The sequence below is a fragment of the Muntiacus reevesi genome, chromosome 4 (genome assembly GCF_963930625.1).
Source record: "Muntiacus reevesi chromosome 4, mMunRee1.1, whole genome shotgun sequence".
Lineage (NCBI taxonomy): Eukaryota > Metazoa > Chordata > Mammalia > Artiodactyla > Cervidae > Muntiacus > Muntiacus reevesi.
In genome coordinates, this window is record NC_089252.1 from 144328193 (window position 1) to 144348160 (window position 19968).

Here is a 19968-nt window from a genome sequence, read left to right on the forward strand (position 1 = left end):
CTCAGCCCTTCAACCCCTTAAGCCCTAGGGAAGCAGGTTCTCTCAGAAGACTCAGAAAGTGAGACCTGAGGGGAAAGGGAGAGGAAGATGGAGAGGCCACACTCCAACCCCTGCGCTTCTTGGGACAGAAGCAGAATGTATTGTAGGGGCCTCCTCCTCAGGGCCAAGATTGTAGGCAGAGGTGATGAGGACTGCGTTGTGGCATTTGGAAGGAGGTAGGTCTTGCTCCCTTCCTGCTGCTCTTCCTGTAGGCCCCACCCCTCAGCTGACTGGGGTGTTTTGTGTGGAGGGTTGGTTACCCAGAGTTGGGATGCCCTTGCCCACTGCCTGCCCCAGACCTAGCAGGTAGGCTGAGAGGGCCCAAATGGGAAGATGACCCAGGTGGAAAGTCCCCAGAGAGGTCCTCCCACCTGGTCCCTGTCTAGGCAGAGGTCTCCTGTAACTTATGCTAAGATTTCCTCTGGAGGGAAGGTAGTCTGGCCACAGGTCTGATTGGGCACAGAGTTCATTACAGACTCAGCCTCCATGGTCTGCTGGGAGGCTCAGAGGCGGGGTGAGTGACTGTCCGTCCATTGCAGGAAAAGGTTCTGAGGGGACTCTTACCTCTCCTGTTCTCTTAGGGTCCTAAGTCTAGAGCTCCAGGGGCTATGAGAGGGTGAAGGAGATGGGCAGCTGTGTTCCCCTGAATAAACATTGGACTTTTATTCTCAGTCCCAAACTCTCCACCGGAAGTCCAGGCTTAGGCACCCTTCCTTGTGAGAACTGTATTCTTCTTCCCACCAACTTTCCTGTGATGGGCCTTTGGGGAGTCCATTTCACAACTCTGACCTTGGTCCAGAGGTTGGGGGACAAGCCACCACCCCACTTCTCTCTCCCACCACCTTGACAGCTCCTGCAGTCTCTCCCACCTCCCACTCCCAGCTGGAAGGAAGTCCAAGGGGATGTTTCAGGTGCCAAGGTGCTGAGGGTCTGTGCTGGTCTAGGAGTGCTAACAGGAAAGCTGCTCTGTTTTCTCTTCTCCCTCCCCACCTTGGTCCCTGCCCTTCCTTCTGCTCCTCGGAGCTGGCTGACTGAAGGCCTCAGAAGCAGGGGGTGCAGGGTCTTGGCTGTGAAAGGCCCGTGGGGGGAGCAGGGAGTGAGCAGGTTCTCTCAGGTGTGTGTATGTATAAGGGGGGGTGGGTGGGTGGAGGGCATTGGGGAGGGGATTTGGGATCTCAGCCATCCCTTCAAGAGGCAGACAGCTCTGGGGGTTGGGGGGAAGAGCTCACTGACCGAGACCCAGGGCCCCCACCGCCTCCTCTACTGGCCTTGGGGAGCTTTGCACAAGGAGACAGCCCCCAGTCTACTAGCACCTACCTCTTGGGCACTGGGGCGAGTGGGAGAAGGGCAGGTCCAGCTCTGGCAATGTTGTGGGGGGGCATACCAAAGAATCCAGGGGCAGGGATGGGGGGAGGGCAGGCTGGCTCTCTTCTTCCTTTACCCACGTTGGGGTTGGGGTCCTCCTCTCCAGCTGTAACCATTTCTACCTCATTTTGATGCGTGTTGTACATGGATATATTTATCTCCTGTCTGATGACGCTCTGCAGTTCGGTCTGTCTACCTCAGAAGAGACTGTATTTTAAAAGAAAGTATGACACAGTATTAAAGCGATGACACGTGGTTTCCAGAGGATTTCTTGGGGGCAGCAGGACGTGGGGAGCCCTCTGGGGAATGCATGGGCTTCCAGGCCTGCTCGTGCCATGGATGTGGCTCTGGGTGAGTTTGTTTCTTCAGCAAAACATGACCATTCCTATTACTCTGGCACTGTGAGTGCCTACCACACAAGTGAAACCACCGGGGGGAAAACTCCTCGATAGGGAAGGCCTGCCTGCAATTCTGAGCTCCTAGAGGCTCACTGACTTAGCCCCCGACCTCTGAAGCATGAGGGATGAAGAAGGGCTCATATGTTTGCTGAGTGAGTGAGTGGGTGAATGAATAGATGAATGCTGAAGAGGAAGTTTCACTTAGAACCTGGATAGCAGCCCTTGTTGGCCAGAGCTAGGATCGTATTTGTAGTCCATCCTTGGTTGGAGGGAAAGGGGACAGAGGGCAGGGTGGAGACACCGCGTGTTCCAGTCTTTGAGGTCACTTGGGATCCTTCGTCTACCACCATCTGTCAATCCCCAGACCGACAGCTCAACATAAACTGGGACACAAAAAACTGGGGAGGAACATCTTGTTTAAAAGGCTGTATGGAGATGTCCGTGAGAGGTCTGGAGCCACAACTTCCTGAGGATCTGAATGTGCTTAACAAAATGATCAAAAATGCATGGAACGGCCAGGGAAGCAGGCCCCCTGGCTTCCACTGGCCCAGGCTTAGAGCCTATCCAGGGCTTTCAGGAGCCAAAGTCCGCCCATGGCCAGATTCTATGAAGCAGTTTCCGCTCCGAGAGAAACAACTGGTGTGCCTGAGTGTGAGGACTCCAGCACAATGAACTGCGGCTCAGCGACCCCAACCCTCTCGGCCCTTGGAGGTCCAGACCCCCTTGCCATCTAGTTGGTTTACTGCACACCTACTCTGTGTAGACAGCACTCAGAATACAGAAGTGGTTAAGTACAGCCTCAGTTCTGGAGAGCCCACATTACAGGATGGGAAAAGCTCAACAATGGATCATTTGAAAATATAGCTAGATAAAGCTGCTCGAGGAGGGACCTTATAAAAATTTTTATATTCTTACATCTAGCATAGTGTTTGGTGCATATAGGAGACACTGAATAAATCCTTGAATTCATTTCCAGCAAGTATCCTGATGAAGGATGCACAGGTTATTTCGAGAATGCCCAGAAAAGATCCTGACTGGGTGGGGGTGGGGGTGGTACTGGCGCTGGGTCAGAACCACTTCCTGGACTGGTTTGGGTAGGTTCAGCTTGACAAAGTTATGGAAGCTGGAAACTGTACCATACCTGTGACTATAGTTACAAGAGCATAAAGTGAGGGCAAGAGTGAGGGGAAGGGAGAGGAACAATGGGACCATAAGGCTGCACCAGGAGGCTCTTCCATGAAGCCTGTGGGGGCGGGGTGGGGAGGGGGTTAGTCACTGGTGGACAGGGACTGATTTGCAAGTTAAAGAGTTCACACATGGATTCAACGAATCTTTAACTGAACACCTGTTATGCACTAGTTGCTACAGGGACAACAGGTAGCCCTTACAGTCAAATGGGGCCGCTTCCCAGGCACAGTGGTAAAGAATCCGCCTGCCAATGCAGGGGACGCAAGACAGGTGGGTTCGATCTGGGGGTTAGGAAGATCCCGTGGAGGAGGAAATGTCAACCCACTCCAGTATTGCCTGGAGGATCCCATGGACAGAGAAGCCTGGTGGGCTATAGTCCATGGGGTCACAAGGAGTCAGACATGACTCGGCACCCACACAGTCAAATGGGGGAGACAGTATGAAGACAGAGCTGTAGGGTGCTGTAGGAGCAGATAGGGGTGCCTAGAGAAGACATAGGGCCAAGGCTGTGGGTGGGAGGCAGGGAGGGCATCCCAGAAAGGACTTGTCAGCTGAGGAGTGACTGAGGCAGAGCAGAGAGTGCAGTCCAAGATCTAAAGAAGCACCTGAGTTGAGCTTACTTGGGGAAAGGAAGTGAGTTCAGTCCGTGTGTGTGGAGGCAGCGTGGGGACTTGAGGATTGCTTACTTTATCCAAACAGAGCATGAGGGTTTGGATGGACCTGTGGGAGGACAGGAAAGGGTAGTCTATACATATTCAGTAGGTAATAAGAAAGCTTCCCATGTGGGCTAGTGGTAAAGAACCCGCCTGCCAAAGTAGATGTAAGAGATGGGTTGTACCCCTGGGTTGGGAAGATCCTCTGGAGGAGGGGAGGAAAACCACTTAAGTATTTTTGCTTGGAGAATACCATGGACAGAGGAGCCTGGTGGGTTACAGTCCATGGAGTTGCAGAGTCGGACACTACTGCAGCAACAGCACGCAGGTAATAAGAAAATTTGGGAATTGATTGGATATAGGAAATGAGGAGAGTAAGGGGTCTAAGGCTTCTGGTGGAGGGTGAGGGGCGGTAAATGGGAATCATGAGATGTTGGAGACTTGCTAAGTTTGACGGAAATGGGCCAGACAGGAGGCCTCCAGCAGGCATTTCAATATAAGGGCAGGGGATCCTAGCCTCCAGTACCCCTACTCCATCTCTGGGTATTGAAAACTCATTTCAGCCCCGGGGTTTTTACGAGACTCCCCTCGTAACTCCTCCTTTCTGGGTGTTAGGAGATCCTCCTCCAAGTTGTGTTGGAGGACCCCCTTCTCATCCCTGGATGTTCCCCCCGCCCCTAGTCCCTGGATGTGGGAACCTGGTTCCTGCCACCCAAACCTGGATGTTGGCCCCCCTCCCCCACCCGCGGGCATTCGGAGCTCCTCCCCCCACTGTCGGTGGATAGCAGTCACCCACTCCTCGGCGATGGCGGCAGGGGCTCCGGCGGGGGCCCTGGCGCTGGCGCTCTGGGGCTGGGCTTTGGCTCCGGCGGGGGCCGTGGACGCCATGGGCCCTCACGCGGCCGTCCGCCTGGCCCAGCTGCTGACCCCGGAGGAGTGCGGCCACTTCCAGTCGCTGCTGAAGGCGCCGGAGCCGGACGTCGAGGCTGAGCTGGCCAGGCTTTCGGAGGACCAGCTGGCGCAGCCCGAGCCTGTGCCCACGTCGGAGATGCCAGGCCGACGGCGGCGGAGGCGCGAGGCAGCGGGGGAGCCGGCGGGCCCGGCGGCCGAGCCTGCCGACGTGTCCGACGGCTGCCGGGAGGGGCTGGCGGCCTGGCTGGCTGCCGAGGCCCCGTCCTTGTCGTGGGACCGCGTGGCCCGGGCCCTGCGGCGAAGCGGCCGTCCAGACGTGGCTCGGGAGCTGGGCAAAAACCTCCACCAGCAGGCAACGCTACAGCTGCGCAAGTTCGGGCAGCACTACGAGCCCACAGCCGACGCCCCCGCTGCCCCCGTCCCGGCCCCGGCCCCCGCCCCGGCCCCGCGTTCCCGCCGCTCCTCGGTCCCCGAGACCAACTGGGACGAGCTGGAGCTGATCGTGGAGCGACTGCCCCAGGGGCCGTATCAGCGGAGCCCCGCGGGCTGGGCCGGGCCGCTGGCTCTCGGCTTCCTCACCGGCTTCGGGGGGGCGCTGGGCGTCGGAGCGCTGCTCATCCTGCTCATTCCGTGGATCACCGGCGGCGATGGCGACTGGGTGTGGCTGGGCAGCCCCCGACCGCCCACCCCGCCCCTGCTTGGGTCCGCCAGGGCTCCTGGCTGCGGGGAAGCGGAGCCGCTCTTGACTGCAGAGCCGCTGGCGTCCCCTGAGGCCTGGGCTGCAGGCGGGTCCCATACCTCCTTGCCTCTGTGACCCCAGCTGTGAAATGGGAGCACAGACCTGGTGGTGTGCCTCTTTTGACATATAAAAGTTACAAAATACGCAACAGTGGGAACGATCAGTTTATCAGTTGGTTGGGAATGACTACATAGCCAGTGGGGCTGCCAGTGGAAGAGGAGGGGCTCAGGTGCCAGTCTGCCGGCTATGGGAGGGGAGGCAGCCCCCCCAGTTCGTGTCAGCTTTTGTTCCTTCTTCATCTTGCACTTAACTCTTCCACTAAGAGCTACCATTTATTGAGCACTCACTGTTCCAGGCCCTAGGCTAAGCAGTTACATACATTATTTGTTACCCTCTTCAGAAACCCAAGAAGGAAGGTATTATCTACATTACACATAAGGAAACTGGTCACAACTAGTTAGTGGCATAGTCAGGTGTTTGAATGCAGAGCTGCTTTGAACCAAAAGTTTGAGCTCCAGGGGGAATGATCTGTGAAAAGCAATGGAGCTGGGGGAAAAGGAGGAAGCCCCTGGGGGAAAACGAGATGCAGGGCTTCAGGTTACTCTGAGGCCCTGCTGGGGCTGCGCCCACTTCCAGGGGCTGCTGTGCCTGCGCCCACTTCCAGGGGCTGCTGTGCCCACTTCCAGGGGTTGCTGCCCCCGATCTGCTCTCCACTCAGGCAAGGCCTCCTGAAGCTCTCCCTGGAGTCCCAAACTCTCCCTACCCACCTGAGTGGGTGGGGCACTGCCAGCCCCACTAAGGGAGCTGAGCCTGGGTGAGACCCCACACCGACTTCACTCAGACTGTGCCCCCACCAGGGGGAAGGACAGCAGACGCCCTGGGGTCCTGCTGGGTGGGCATCCCTGGGCCAAGGGGCTCTGGTGTGAGAGTAATGACAGAATGACAGGCCAGTCCAAGAGGAGAGTTGAAAACAAGATTGACGTAACCCTTTATTGCAAATTCTAAAGTAAAAAGATGTACAGTACAAAGTAAAATTGAAATTTCAGACTATAAACTTCCAATCCACTTATACATTCTCATTTCTCAAGCATTTCTGCCATTTCCGCATAAACGGAACAGGGAACAAGTCGAGGGGGTGAGGGAAGGAGATACAGCAAGGGTAAAAGAATTGTGTCTAGAACAATCACAAACCCCAGAAGCAAGTGAAAGGAAAGACATTTTCTCGACCTGCTGTCCTGGTGATGAGAAGCGGGGGTGGTTGGAGCAGTGCAGTTTAAAATGGCTCTCAGAATAGCAGCATTTATGGTACCATTTCATCTTCCGGAAGTCCAAATAAATACTTTGCCCTTCCCTAGTGCCTTTGCCTCTGTATCTCAAAAAACACTTTACAAAACATTTAGTTAAAGCCTCACAACACCCCTGTGAGGTAGGTCAGTATTATTATCCCCATTTTACAGACGGGGAAACTGAGGCACAGAGAGGTTAAGTGACTTGCCCAAGGCCACACAGCGAGTCAGTGGTCGAGTTAGGGATGGAACACAGGAGTTCTGTCCCTTTTCTGGAACCACTGGACCGCGCTCCCCTTTACCTATATACATTCTTCACACACACACACACCACACGTGCACACCTGCCCACCCCACCCCACTTAGCCTCTATGTACAGCAAAGAGCAGTGGGGGGGCAGGGGCAGGGGGTGCCTCAGGAGCGTTTTGACAGGAAATCTTGGTGCTCTTGGAAGGGGAATCCAAGAAACCACAATGCTGAGCCACAGCCCAGATGGCAAAACTTGGGCCCCTCCCCACCCAGACTCCCTCTTCTCTCCTGATGTCCCCCCTGGCTGGCTAGCTGCAGCCAATTCTTTAGGGGGTGGGGGTACCTGAAAATGAACGAAGCTTTTTGCAAAACTTTGGGCAACATCTGAGAAAAGAAAGAGGCATCATTACAAGAAGATGCCCAGGACTCAGTCACTAAGTCACAACCATGGCCATCTAACCTCCACAGCAGGCCTGGAGGCTGGGGGCCAAGAGGGGAGGATGGGGACTGACCTACCAGCCATCTCTCTCCAGAGCGGAGCTCCTGGAGCGGACTAGAGTGGGCACTTCAAAATCCTCCTGAGTGTTCCTGGACTGGGAGACGTGGCCTAGAGAGGGGTGTCCCCAAAGCGGGGCGGGGTGGTGCCAATGAGACCAGCTGAGTCTGCTGGTCTGTAGGTGGGGGAGATGGAGGGCAGGGCCCAGCAGTAGCTAGCAGAGTGGAGGCTGTTGGGCATTGTGCTCGCCCGAGCTGTGGGGCGTTGGAATGGTTTTCTTCTTAAAATACTGGTGCAAAAGGCAGGAGTAAGGCCAGCCCAGCTGGGTTGGCTGACATCATCTCTGGGGGCTCTGCTGGGGGACCGGTGAGGAATAGGTATCATGGGCCTGGAAGCAGTGGCCCAGCAGGGGGACAAATGCCACACGCGGTGGGTGAGTGGGGACCTGGGGAGATCAGGACTTCGGTTTTCTCTCCAATCTTGGCTTTTTAGCCAGAACTTTGCGAGAAATCCTCATTTCTCTCCCTTTCGTTCCCCTCCTTTCCCCAAATGCGCTAAAGTCCCACTTCCCAGGAATAAAAAGTATTGGGAGAGTCAAGCAACAAACGCACACCAAGACAGGCTTCCCTTGTACGGTAAAAAGGGTCATTTTTATTTTGTTTCCTTTTGGCTTATAGAAGTGATGTATGTTTCATCACGTCTTGGTTAGAGCAGTGCTGGCCTCCATGCATTCACTAATACACTAGTCTTTACTATTGGTCTTTTACAAGCTTACGTTGGTTGCAGCAAAAAATGAGAGCACTCTGGGCATTGCTGTTCCAGGGGCTTTGACCGGGAGTTTCTGTTAATCTCTCCTCAGTCAACTTCTGATGCCAAGAGTGGCTTATTCAGAGGGGTGGGTGCAAGGCAGCTGACTTGGGGTGTCTCCTGCTCTCGCCCTCGGCTTTAAATGACGGAGTCTCCTCATCCTAAGCAACAAGGAGGTTAAAGAAAAGAAGAGGGGAAAGTGTTTTTCACACACAAACCAGCAACCATGTCAGCTGCTGCTCGGTGGCTTTGGCTCTGCGTTTTAAATTAACAGCATCACACATGTCTTTTTACTTTTTGTCCTTTTTTTAAAGGTGGATTCTGGAGTATAAATACTGCACCAAGGACCTGGCTACAAAAAATAAATATTTATATCGTATTTATATATCTATATATATATATGTGCAGTGATACTGTGGCTGCTGCTGCTTTTTGATTGGCTTCGTTAATATTTGGCAAAGCGTTGCCACTTATCCACTGGGTGAAGACATGTGAGAACGCCTTCACTGACTTTCAGTTCAATGCCTGTTAACTGCGGGTGTAAACTGCTGGTGATGGTGTCACTTACTACCAAAGAAGTGTGGAGCAGGGCGGGTGAGTGCGAGAGTGCGTGAACGAGTGGGTGGGTGGAGGGCCACCAGGTGAGGAGAAAGAAGGTGGGAAAAGTTTTTTAGAAACAAACAAACAAAAAAAAGTGAAATTTCAAATAGAGTGGAGGTGGCTTCTTCCCTATGAAGCTGGCTGATGGGTGTCAGATACCAAGGCCTGTGTGTGTCACTGAGGAGATAGCCTGCTGGGTGGGGAGACCAGGGCCTGGGGGAGGAAAAAAGATCAGAGCTCAAAAAATCTCATTAATATGCTCTAGTAGCTTAATGACATCACTAGCACGAGCACTTGGAGGACGAGCGGGATCTTATAGCTCTGTGGCCCATCTCAAGACCTAAGAACAAGAACAATTATGAAGTTTAGCCAAATCTTGCATAGAAGTGGTTAGAATTTATTGCACATTGGAACAAAAATATATATATTTTTTTGTTGTTTTGGAAAAGACCATTAGCAATAAAAAATTTTTTGTCTGTCTGTCTGGTTTGGGGATGTACATTGGCTGACAGCATCTAAGTTCTAAGAAGAAATAAAAGTATAAAAAATAAAAATAAACATGACAATGGCATAAGCCAGAAGCCATTTCCTATTTAATAAGTTAATACTTTGTATTTACAAAAAGGCATGCCAATAAAATAAAATGATATATTACAGTATTTATAATTCTCTTAAAAAGAATAACCACACGTCAGCTTCTGTTTTGTGCTGTTTACGATGTAGCCTGTACATGTTAACTATACATTCATCCTAGCAGTTAGCAGGGTCACTGAAGAAAACGCCTTCCCAAGGTGGAATCGGGTGTAGTACAAAAAGTTCTACGGATGGTGTCGCAGAAGCAGGCTTCTGAGAACTGGACAGAGTTTCTAATGGTCCAGCAAGATAGAAAGCTCTGCTTACTGACTGGCTGTGGTTTGTTCTATGCAAAACTAGTCAGGTGGACTGTGAAATTACATCCAAAGTGCTCCTACTGCAAGGCCGATTGGTGTGTCTGACTATGGGTTGTTTTTCCCCCTCTACCGTATGGTTCAGGAAGAATTCATTTTGATTTGGTTTGCATGCTGAGGTCTCTCCTCATTCTTTGAATCGACTTCCTGACACATTCACCTGCAGCATCTTAGCTCTGAAATCTAGTCATCGGATGAGAAACCCCTGGACTAAGAACTCTCTTCCCGGAAGTGGGAGACAGAACGGAAGCTATGACGCTCCCCGCCAAAGCCACCCTCCAATGACAATGTGCAGGTCGCTAAGCAGATGGCGAAATTGGCTGAAAGGGAATGTGCTGGGGGAAGCTGGAAGTTCTTAAGGATTCATATTAAATTGCTTTCTCATGAGAACCAGTGCAATAAAGAAATCAAGTGGGCTGGGTTCAGAGGCGGCTCCATCTCTCCTGAGGTCCCACCAGTGACCATTTATCCTAATAAGAAATGAAAAGAAACCACAGCCATAGCTCAATGCTGCTGCCCTCACCCACCTCTGTGGGTAAAGGAAGCCCTGCATGGTGGAAGAATGTGATGGAGGCAAGAGGAACTGTGCAGCGATTGAGCTTGTGACAACTACTCCATAGAAGAGAGAGGCCCGTTCGGAATATCTGAACCCCTCGCCATGTGGACCCCAGCCCGGAGAAAGCCACAATGCAGAAGGACATGATACTGATGAAGTGAGCACCCCTTTACCCCCAACGAAAGGTTGTTTTAAGTTCCCCAAATGACCTTCTAGAGATAACATGCTACTCTGAATAGCACTTTTATCTCTGCCCCCAAAAAGTGTCAGTTGTCCAGTATGAAGGCTAAACAATCATCATAAATATTGCAAGATATAAATGAAAAAAACTTTTTTGATTTTTGTTTTTAGCCCTAAGATTTGGTTTTACAGTGACATTAATACAAGCCATTCGAGATCAAAGTTTCCCCACGTACAGGACACAGAGCAGCATTAAAGAGTTCATCTTTCAAAATGTGCAACAATGGCTGTATGTTAGAGATGTCTGTTAAACATATACACACAACGGATCCATCTGCTTGTTGGACTGGGTTTGTTTTTTTTTGTTGGTGGTGGTGGTCAATTGGTTGGTTATGTTTCCCTACCCAGAAGGTGTATGAAAGACTTCTAAGAATTCAGAAAGAATTGCAGCGGGTATGGAATGCTTACCATTTTTTCTCCAAATACAGTGAACGGTGCAGGGCTGGGTCCTGTCCAAAGGCTGACCCAGTGCAGGGGACAGGATCAGTAGTGTCCTGTGGTGTATGGTTCTCATGCATGACTCCTGATCACGGCATGCCATCATGCAAATCATTTCTACGCATTGAACGAACACAATGTTTGGAATCGGCCTGAGCAAGTCCTCCTCAGCCTGAAGAAACCTGATTGTTTTCCCCCACCCATCTCCAAACCACGTGAAGCCCATGTGGAGAAGATGCGGCTTTATGTCAAAGAAACTGACAAGTAAATGACATGGGCTAAATGTGAGTGTGTGTGTTTTTTCTTTTTGCTGCTTAGCTTAACTAATGTAAGAATGCAAATAGAGTTTGCATGAACAAACAAACTTTTAAAGTGATGCTTTCTGCTTCTGAGAATCAACAAAATGAAAAACAAACAAAAAAATCCATCTGGCTGCAACGGAAATACACTGGTCCCGGCAGCCTCACCTCTGTTTTATGTATCCTGTTAGTTTTGTCCTAAGTTGCATTGACTGATGTGGAACATGCAGTAACCACCTGCCCAAGCATTAGAAAATCGTGAGTCCAGGGAGCAGGGTCCTTTGCCCTTGGCAGGTCACTGCTCAAGATGCAACCGTGGTACGTGGTAAGCAGACTACGTTTGGTATAGATCTTCGGGATAAAGTGTCTCCACAGCTGTTCTGCATTGATAATATTCAGGAAGTTTGTAAACAATCTTTCACTTGCAAGTTTTAAGTCTGTACAATGTTGAATTTTTGCTTTCCTCTAACACTTGGATTCTCTGACCTCTTTTTGTCTTTTGGCTCTTTCCCTTCGTCCTTCCTCCGCCCGTTGCTGTTTCTCCTTCTCGGGTTTAGTCACACTGTCATAGGAGGGGAGGGAGGCTGTGGACGGGGTGCTCTCTTTTTTCTCCCGGTGTGTGCCTCCATTCTCCAGCTTATTGGAAGTTGTCTTTTTGCAGATGAAGCCCCGCCTGGCTAAATGTCCCCGGTAGGCGCGCTGCAGGACCACTGCTGACACCTCTTCCTGCTTGCGCCGCAGCGTGGTTGTGATTGGCTCATAAGACACTTTGGAAGGATTGGATGCCACGAACCTCTCCTCCATCTGTTGCCGAAGGATGTCCAACTCCCCGCTATCTCCCAGAACCCGCTTGGTGAAGGCAAAAAGGATGTCCAAGCAGTGGATGCGATCCCCGCTGACCATTGGCAGATCCATGGCAATGAGCTCAATGGTGTTGGGCTTGGGCACGCGGAGAGGATGCTCCAGGGCATCTGCAAAGTCTGCCAGCTTACAGTACTCGATGAACTGGGTGGCATCGGGGTCGAACTTCTCCCAGATCTCATAGAAGGTCTCAAAGTCGTCCTCGCTCAGAGGGTCTGCACTTTCCTCTGTGGCTACGCTGAAGTTTTCCAAGATGATGGCAATGTACATGTTCACTACAATCAGGAAGGAGATGATGATGTAGCTTACAAAGAAGAAGATGCCCACCGAAGGGTTCCCGCAGTCTCCTTTAAAGCCGCTCCCTGGGTGTTCCTTGTCCAAATTGCAGTCAGGGGGCCGGTTTAGGATGGGCAGCAGGAGGCCGTCCCAACCAGCCGACGTGGTGATCTGAAAGAGGCAGATCATGCTGTTGCCGAAGGTCTCAAAGTTGAACATGTCATCAATGCCAGCCTCGTGCTTCACGTATGCAAAATTAGACATCCCAAAGATGGAGAAGATGAACATGACCAGGAAGAGCAGAAGGCCGATGTTGAACAGAGCAGGCAAGGACATCATTAAGGCAAAGAGCAGGGTACGAATTCCCTTGGCGCCTTTGATCAGACGCAGGATGCGCCCAATACGGGCCAATCGGATGACTCGGAACAGGGTTGGGGAGACAAAGTATTTCTCAATGATATCAGCCAGGAACATTCCTAAGAAGGGGAACGGGAGACATGTTACTGAGATTGGAGATGCCGCTCCTCTTTACTTATGTCACCTGGCACTATGGAACCCTTAACTTCAAAGGACTTTATAGAGTGAGTGCCTTACTAGCCAATCTGAACTCTCATAATAAAAAAAATTTTCTCAAAAGAAAATCACGTTTCAAACATGTAGAAAAGCAGAGAGAACAACAGTACCCATACACCAAGTCTGCTTCCACTTATCACCGCCAGAAGCAACCACTATCCTGTAGATGGCATGCATCATCTCTGTCTTCATAATTTTGCTAGGTATGAAATATATAGGTAGCAGTCTACAAGGTTTAAGGAATCATACCATATCTATCTTTCTAGATCTCTAATTTGCCTTTTTTTAATGTTTTTTTCCTTCTAGATCTCTAATTTGCTTTTGAAACCTAACATGACTTTGTGAGATTGATCTCTGGTGTTAAATTTGGGTTTTTGTTTTTGTTTTCAGATTTGTCTGTGCATGACTCCCTGAGATGTTATGGATTCTTCTCCAAACTGCTGTCAAATTGCCACATTCACAAACAGTGAATGAGAAGTCCCGGCTCCACCCTGTGGTTGCAAAATCTTAGTCTGCTAAGGTCATCAATTCTCAGGGCATTTTCTTCCTGGCTCTGAAAGACATTTCTGGTTTCTCATGGCCCCATGTCCCTGCCCCACCAAACTCGCCTGCAAACTAAAGGGACTTCTCAGGAGTGGTTTTCAACTCACAGTTTCTAGATTTTGTGTTTAAAGTCATAAATCAGAAACCAGTATCAGCAGATAAAAATGTCAAGGCATTAACAGGATATGAAACACACATATCAAAGGGCCTATTTCTGTTCACATTCCTCCAGGGGTCCACCTCCCCAGACCACTTGCCTTTAAAACTACAGAGTGAAAGTGGGAGGGTCACAGAAGGAAGAGGCAATGAAACAGCTGGGAGACAACAACTGAAGGGTGGCATTGACACCACATGCTCTTCCTTCCGTGTCCTCTCCTGCCGTGGAGCCCCCATGAGACAGAGTGAGCTTCAGCCCACAGGAGACTTCACTTAAATAAAGAAATAGCCTCCAATCCTGGGGACTCATAAACACTGGGGCAGTGAACTGCAGAAAACTTATTTTAAGGTTTTATGCTAGGAAAGAATCCTAAATTTCAGGAAGGGACGAGGTACAGGAAGTGCAGAGTAGGCAGACAACCTGTTGGGGTCTTGAGGATGAATGTTTTACTGTGCCAGAGAAAAGTGGGGAGAGATAGGCAGACAGCTATCTAGGCAGTGGAGTCAACTTTTAAGGGGTTCTCTAGGAGGTGCCTACAAGACCCAGTGCTGGGCTTCCCTGGTGGATCAGATGGTAAAGAATCTGCCTGTAACACAGGAGACCTGGTTCAATCCCTGGGTTGGAAAGATCCCCTGGAGAAGGGAATGGCTACCTACTCCAGTTATTCTTGCCTGGAGAATTCCATGGACAGAGGAGCCTGGTGGACTATAGTCCATGGGTCGCAAAGAGCTGAACACAATTGAGTGACTGGCACTTTCATTTTCACTTTCTCGGAGGTGCCAGGGTAAGTTTTACCCCAACTCTTCTTAATTTAAAAAGATTTTTTCCCACACTTTTGTTTCTGAACAAATTAATGATATTAAAAAAAATCCCAAGCATCAAGAGAAACACTTCTTCCTACTTATTTTCAAGTACCATCTGAAAATAGGGGGCATTGATCTGTGGGTTTTCCATCCCACTCAATGATGGGTGGGCAGAAAAAGTTCAAGAACAGTGGTCAAGGGCAGCATTATCCAAAGTGTGTTTGGTGGGAGGTTTCGAGTGTGGAGCTGAGGCCAGGGGTTGGGCTTGCTCGCTCATCAGCTGCATATCTCAGTAATTGCTCTATGCCTTGGTTCCTCAGGATATTTACAGGGCTGTTGTGATGACTACATGAATTAAAACATGTAGAACACTTAGAATGATGACCGGCACAGAGTATATTCCATTGAAGTCTGAGAAACATTATTATTACTTGAAAACAGGGTGTTGTGATTGGATAAAGGTGGGATGGTGTTTTAAACAGAATTCTTTACTCCAAGACTTCCAAGAGCCTCCTGTGGGCTAATGTGCCCTGTGACCCTCTGAAGGGAAATACAATGTACAGTGTTGCCCAAAGTGGTTTCATTATGGGATTCTTTCCTTGAGGAGAAATATGTGAGATTACTGAACACATTTTTGGGCCTGGTGCTCTGGAGGACAGAACTAGACAGCGGGAGAACAGTTGCTTTCTGGTGCCCACAGTCGTGACCTCAGCTCTGGGACAGGTTTCCTGTCTCGGGCACTGTGGCTCGAGTCACACCCACCTGGACCAAGGCAGTGAGGCATCATTCGAGAAGCCCGTGAGGAAGGCAGGGAAATTTTGAGGAGGGTGGGCAACAGGACAGCATTTCCGCTGCCTGCCGGGACAGCAGCCCTTCCAGGCCCTTTGTTGGTTAAAACAAACGCCACAAAGTCACTGTTAAAAACCAGCTTGAGTTCTGTCTCTGCCACCTCTGAGTTGAGTGACTCTGGACATCTTCACAGCAAAAGATAATAAAATACCTTGATTCCTGGGCTGTCATAATGAGATAACACAAGTGAAGAAACTCTCAAACTACTTGGCACCATGAAATTGTAGTAAATGAGTGCTGGCAACAGCAGAAGTGTTAACACAGCCATCATCACCAGAATTCTCATTAATATCCAATGTAACAATCTCTTACCATGACTTTTTCCACGTTATACTGCTACTGATTGCCAGATTTTAAAACACAATTTTTTTTACACCTTCCTTGTTAGAATGTAAACTCTTTGAAAGCAAGAACCGAATCTAATTTTTTCCCCCTCTTCAACCACAGAATTTTTAGTCCAAGACTACTGTGAACACTCACAGAAACTTGCTGACCCATGTCAGCGATGTAGGGCAGACCCACAAGATGACTGAGGGTACCACGAGTGTAAACCTTCGGGCCCCTCAGCCCCGTGTCATTCGCCACACTCCCAGGAATCCCATCCTCAGGGTCAGCCGGGTCCCTTCCCCTGCCCCTCCTGCCCCACTCACCCACAATGGAGAGGATGACCACCACGAAGTCGAAGATGTTCCAGCCAATGGTGAAGTAGTAGTGCCGCAAGGCAAACATTTTGAGCACACACTCACAGGTGAAGAAGATGACGAAGACCAGGTTGATCCAGTAGAGAATGTTCTCCATCTGCTTGCTCTGAGTATCTGTCTCCACCATCATCGTCACCATGTTAAGGCAAATGAGCATCATGATAACAATGTCGAAGGCTTGTTGAGTGACAAAATCAAAGACGATCCCTTGGATTTTGTTCTGGGTGGGGAGAGAGGAAAGACAGAAAAGGCTTCTTGAAAACCTTCCCCAGCAGACTGTGGGAGCTGCCACCCTATGAATCAAAGTCCTCTCTGCTTTCTCGGGTGCAGGGCTGGCCAGCAGCAGGAGATGGACAAAGACCACTGTCAACGTTCCCTCATCAAGAGCTCTTTAAAATCACCACTCTTCTTTCTGCCATCACATGCTTCCGTGTGCCTTCCTACCTCTCCAGCTGTCCCTTTTTGGTCTCATTTGCTGGCCATTTCTTCTCTCCCTTCATCTCTTCTTTCTTCCCTGGAGAGCTCAAGTACCATCTTTTCCTACTGCTCACACAGTATCTCTATACTTAGTTTCCCAAGTGTTTTCTCTTCCAACTTGTATCTTTCCTCCAAACTCCTGAGCTGTTTGCTTGGCACTGCTCCTGGATGAATCATAAGCATCTCGAGCTCAACAAGTCCTTTCTCCCACCATCCCCCAACTTGCTCCTTTCTCACTGCGATTATTCATCCAGTATCTAAGCCAGAAATCTAAGGGTCATTCTTGCTCTTCCCTTTCCCTCATCCCTCATCCCACGCACTGCAGGCCCTGTTGATTCTTCCTTGAATTCATCCACTTCATTCCATTTCTGTTGCCCTCCTCTAGCCTAAGCCACCATAGTCTTAGACCCTCTGGACCTCTAGAAGGGTCTCCTGACTGGTCTTCCTGCTTCTTCTCTTGCCCTTATCCAACACAGTCTTCACAGAGTGACAAGTGTTGATTACTTAAAAACAGAAATGGATCACATCACTCTCCTACTTAAAAGCTCTCACCGGTTTCCCATCAGGCTTGCAATAAAATTCCTGTGGTTAACCTAGGTTTAAAAGTGCCTTCCACAGTCTGGTCTTGCTCACCTTACACCCCCTCCTCTAGTTGATCACCAACTAGCTACACTAATATTTTCCACTTTTAAGGCCTCATTTGCTTTTCCAGGATCTCCTTCCCCAGCATTCTGACTCCTTCTCATCCACTCAAATAGACCCGACTCTGTTGGAAGTCATGCCAGGCTTCCATTATTTTCTATCATGGCCCTTCAGTGCATTTTTTTTCCCTCACAAGATTCCACATTTTATAATTACTGTTGGTTACTTATTTATTATCTATAGCCCCACTCCACCGTAAGCTCCATGATAGTGGTGTCTAAATTTTATCACTTTTTGCATAGTGCTTGGCACACAGTAGGAGATCTGTAACTATTTGTGGAATAACTATTGACACTTCCTACCACACTGAACATTTCTATGTTAGCGGGGGAGAAAATACACGCAGGGTCCCATGTACAAAGCACTGAAGAGAGTTTTAGAAATGTCAGCCCTCGTCCATTCCCTCTGGCCACACTTCTATCACAATGCGGAAACTAACATCAAAGAAATATAAAAAATATTCTCTTTCTTAAGAGCTCTCTGATTTTTTTCGGGTACCTAGGCACTTAAGCATATGCTTGTTTTTAGGATTACTTAACTTGGTGGTTTTCAAACTGTTCTGCAATGAGCAAGGGCTTTCGTCTCCCTCAGGATTTGGGGAGAGGAGGTCACCAGAAACAGGGATGTGGGGCTAAGTCAGGAAAAGGCTCTCAGACACCCATTCTTGTCTTTTGCTCTCCTCAGAAGACTGGCCCAAACCTGGGACTCCCATTCTTGACTCAAACGAAATAGCTCCACTTTTATTTTTACAAATTAGGCTGTCAGGTACGCTTTTAAGAGTTCTGCTGTAGGTTTTTTAAATTTTATTTTAAGTAAAAAGTTACTTTAAATAAAAGTTATAGAAGATGGTACTTTGAGCCTGGCTTTTGGGGGTCACATCCCACCTAGCAGGGTGTATGGCTTCAGGAACATAGCATCTCCTTCTCTGAAGCAAGAGGACGATCCCCAACACGAGGGCCATGCAGAATCCCTGTCCCCAAGTCTGTTTTACAAAAGGCTCAGTTCAAGGGAGGAAATTGGGCCACCTAACTTCCCTAGTTTCACTCTTGTCTGCTCTCACAAATAACTAGAAAAGAGCATTCTTTTCACTTTCAGGCACATTCCTGCAAAGATTTACTTGTTAAGGACAGCATGGAGAAAACAATGACCAAATCCTATCTTGTGCTTATAGGAAAGAGATCAGCTTTCACGTCACATTCTGCTATTAATTTTTATGTGGTCTCTTAAAACAAACATCTCTCTATCAGGGCGAGAGCAAATGTGGTCAACACGTCGACTCTCTGTTGCCACCCAAGGAAGGCTCAGAGAAAAGGCTAGGTGCAAATGCAAAGCCACTCCGTACCTTAATCCCTGTCCTCCCTTCTTCCTCAGATCTTTTTGTTTTTGGCTGCTCTGCACAACTCACCGGATCTTAGTTCCCTGACCAGGAACTGAACCCGTGCCCCTGACAGTGAAAGCACAGAGTCCTAACCACTGGACCGCCAGGAAATTCCCGTCCTCAGATCTTGTGGATGGACAGCAGGGGTGGACTGGAGGACACAGGCTGCTCCTCACTTGCCCCTTCCTTTCTCTGCAGTAACTCTGCCGTGTCTTCGTAGGGAGTCTCACCCTGCCCTGGGCTGGCACAATGAACTCACCAGAGGGCGGGGGATGGGTTTCTGTGGTTTCTTTGAGCCCAGCTTTTTCATGGCATTGTAGTACTTCTTCTGTTCTTCAGTCATGAAGATGTCCTGACCTCCAAAGTAAAGGAGGGAAAAAGAGGATGTGCAATTACAACTGGCTCTTACATGCTGTAGGTGCAGCCCTGAGAACCCAGAAGGCCTTACACCCTTCACTGTAAACCAGGGGTCACCCTCTTCACTGTAAGCCAGAGGTCAGTTTAGCTAATGGCCGTCCCAGAGTGAGGAAGACCTGACAACTATTCTAACTCAAAAATACACCTGTCTTTGTTTTCAGCTTGGGATTTCTGAGATCTGCTAGGAGATGGGAAGGAAGGAAGGAAGGAAATAGACTGACAGACCCTCAGGGAAGGGTAAATTTGAGAGCCATGATTCCAAACACATCTTCATAAATTTTGGAGGGGCCTTCTTTCCTATGGAGAAGGAAACGGCAACCCACTCCAGTACTCTTGCCTGGAAAATCCCATGGATGGAGGAGCCTGGTGGGCTACAATTCATGGGTTCGCAAAGTCGGACACGACTGAGCGACTTCACTTTTCACTTTACTTCTTTCCTAATACAATTCTTGATAAAGACATTTTATTTATTTATTTTTGAAAAAGACGTTTTAAAATGAAAGGATTTTTAAGTCCTAGCTAGTGGCCCATTTTCGACAATATTAAAAATTCAGAAATCTTGGTGGGAGCAATTTGAGAAGTTCCTTGGAGTTTGTTGGGACACACTTGATTTAGAAAATGAACAAGAGTAATCTTTTCAATTTGCTTTAGAAAAAGTGTTAACCATCTGGGACAAGTGAGGAAGTGAGCTTTCCAAGGTTGATCTCTCAAATCCCAATGTGCTGGTGGTCCACGAAGTAACAAAGATAATGACAAGTTGACACAGTTTCTACTTCTCACTAAAGCTGTTCATCTGCTGCTTTCCTTTTCAGCTGTTGCTAGACCCTCTGGGACCCAACCTCTCTCTGGTGGGAGGTTAAACCCAGTAAAGAGCCTCAAGGATTGCTAGTAAATTTGGTACCAGTAAATTGCTGGTTTGGTCTAGTAAGTGTGGAAAACCTCACACTGCAAAATCCAGCAAAAGACAACGAGCTGGCTGGGGCTAATGTACTGTCCGGCTGTGCCACAGTGATGTCATG

The 19968-nt window shown here is 49.3% G+C and overlaps 2 protein-coding genes across 12 annotated transcripts in view; one reads left to right on the plus strand and one right to left on the minus strand.

The window, feature by feature from the left end:
* Positions 1-4448: 4448 nt before the first annotated feature.
* Positions 4449-5369, plus strand: TMDD1 (transmembrane and death domain 1). The gene has a single exon (XM_065935059.1). The coding sequence runs from the start codon at positions 4449-4451 to the stop codon at positions 5367-5369; it is 921 nt and encodes a 306-aa protein (XP_065791131.1).
* Positions 5370-9045: 3676 nt separating this feature from the next.
* Positions 9046-19968, minus strand: part of SCN8A (sodium voltage-gated channel alpha subunit 8) — a 119713-nt gene continuing 108790 nt past the window's right edge. For all 11 annotated transcript variants that reach the window (XM_065934375.1, XM_065934373.1, XM_065934370.1 and 8 more), the window contains 3 exons: positions 18792-18896; positions 15925-16195; positions 9046-12825 (listed from right to left, as the gene is read on the minus strand). In XM_065934375.1, the coding sequence (XP_065790447.1) occupies positions 11678-12825; positions 15925-16195; positions 18792-18896 (1524 nt within the window). In that variant the 3' untranslated portion in view covers positions 9046-11677. The remainder of the gene's footprint in view (positions 12826-15924; positions 16196-18791; positions 18897-19968) is intronic.

Excerpts from the sequence above, each read along its gene's own strand:
- TMDD1 (XM_065935059.1), top strand. The coding sequence starts at position 4,449 with ATGGCGGCAGGGGCTCCGGCGGGGGCCCTGGCGCTGGCGCTCTGGGGC.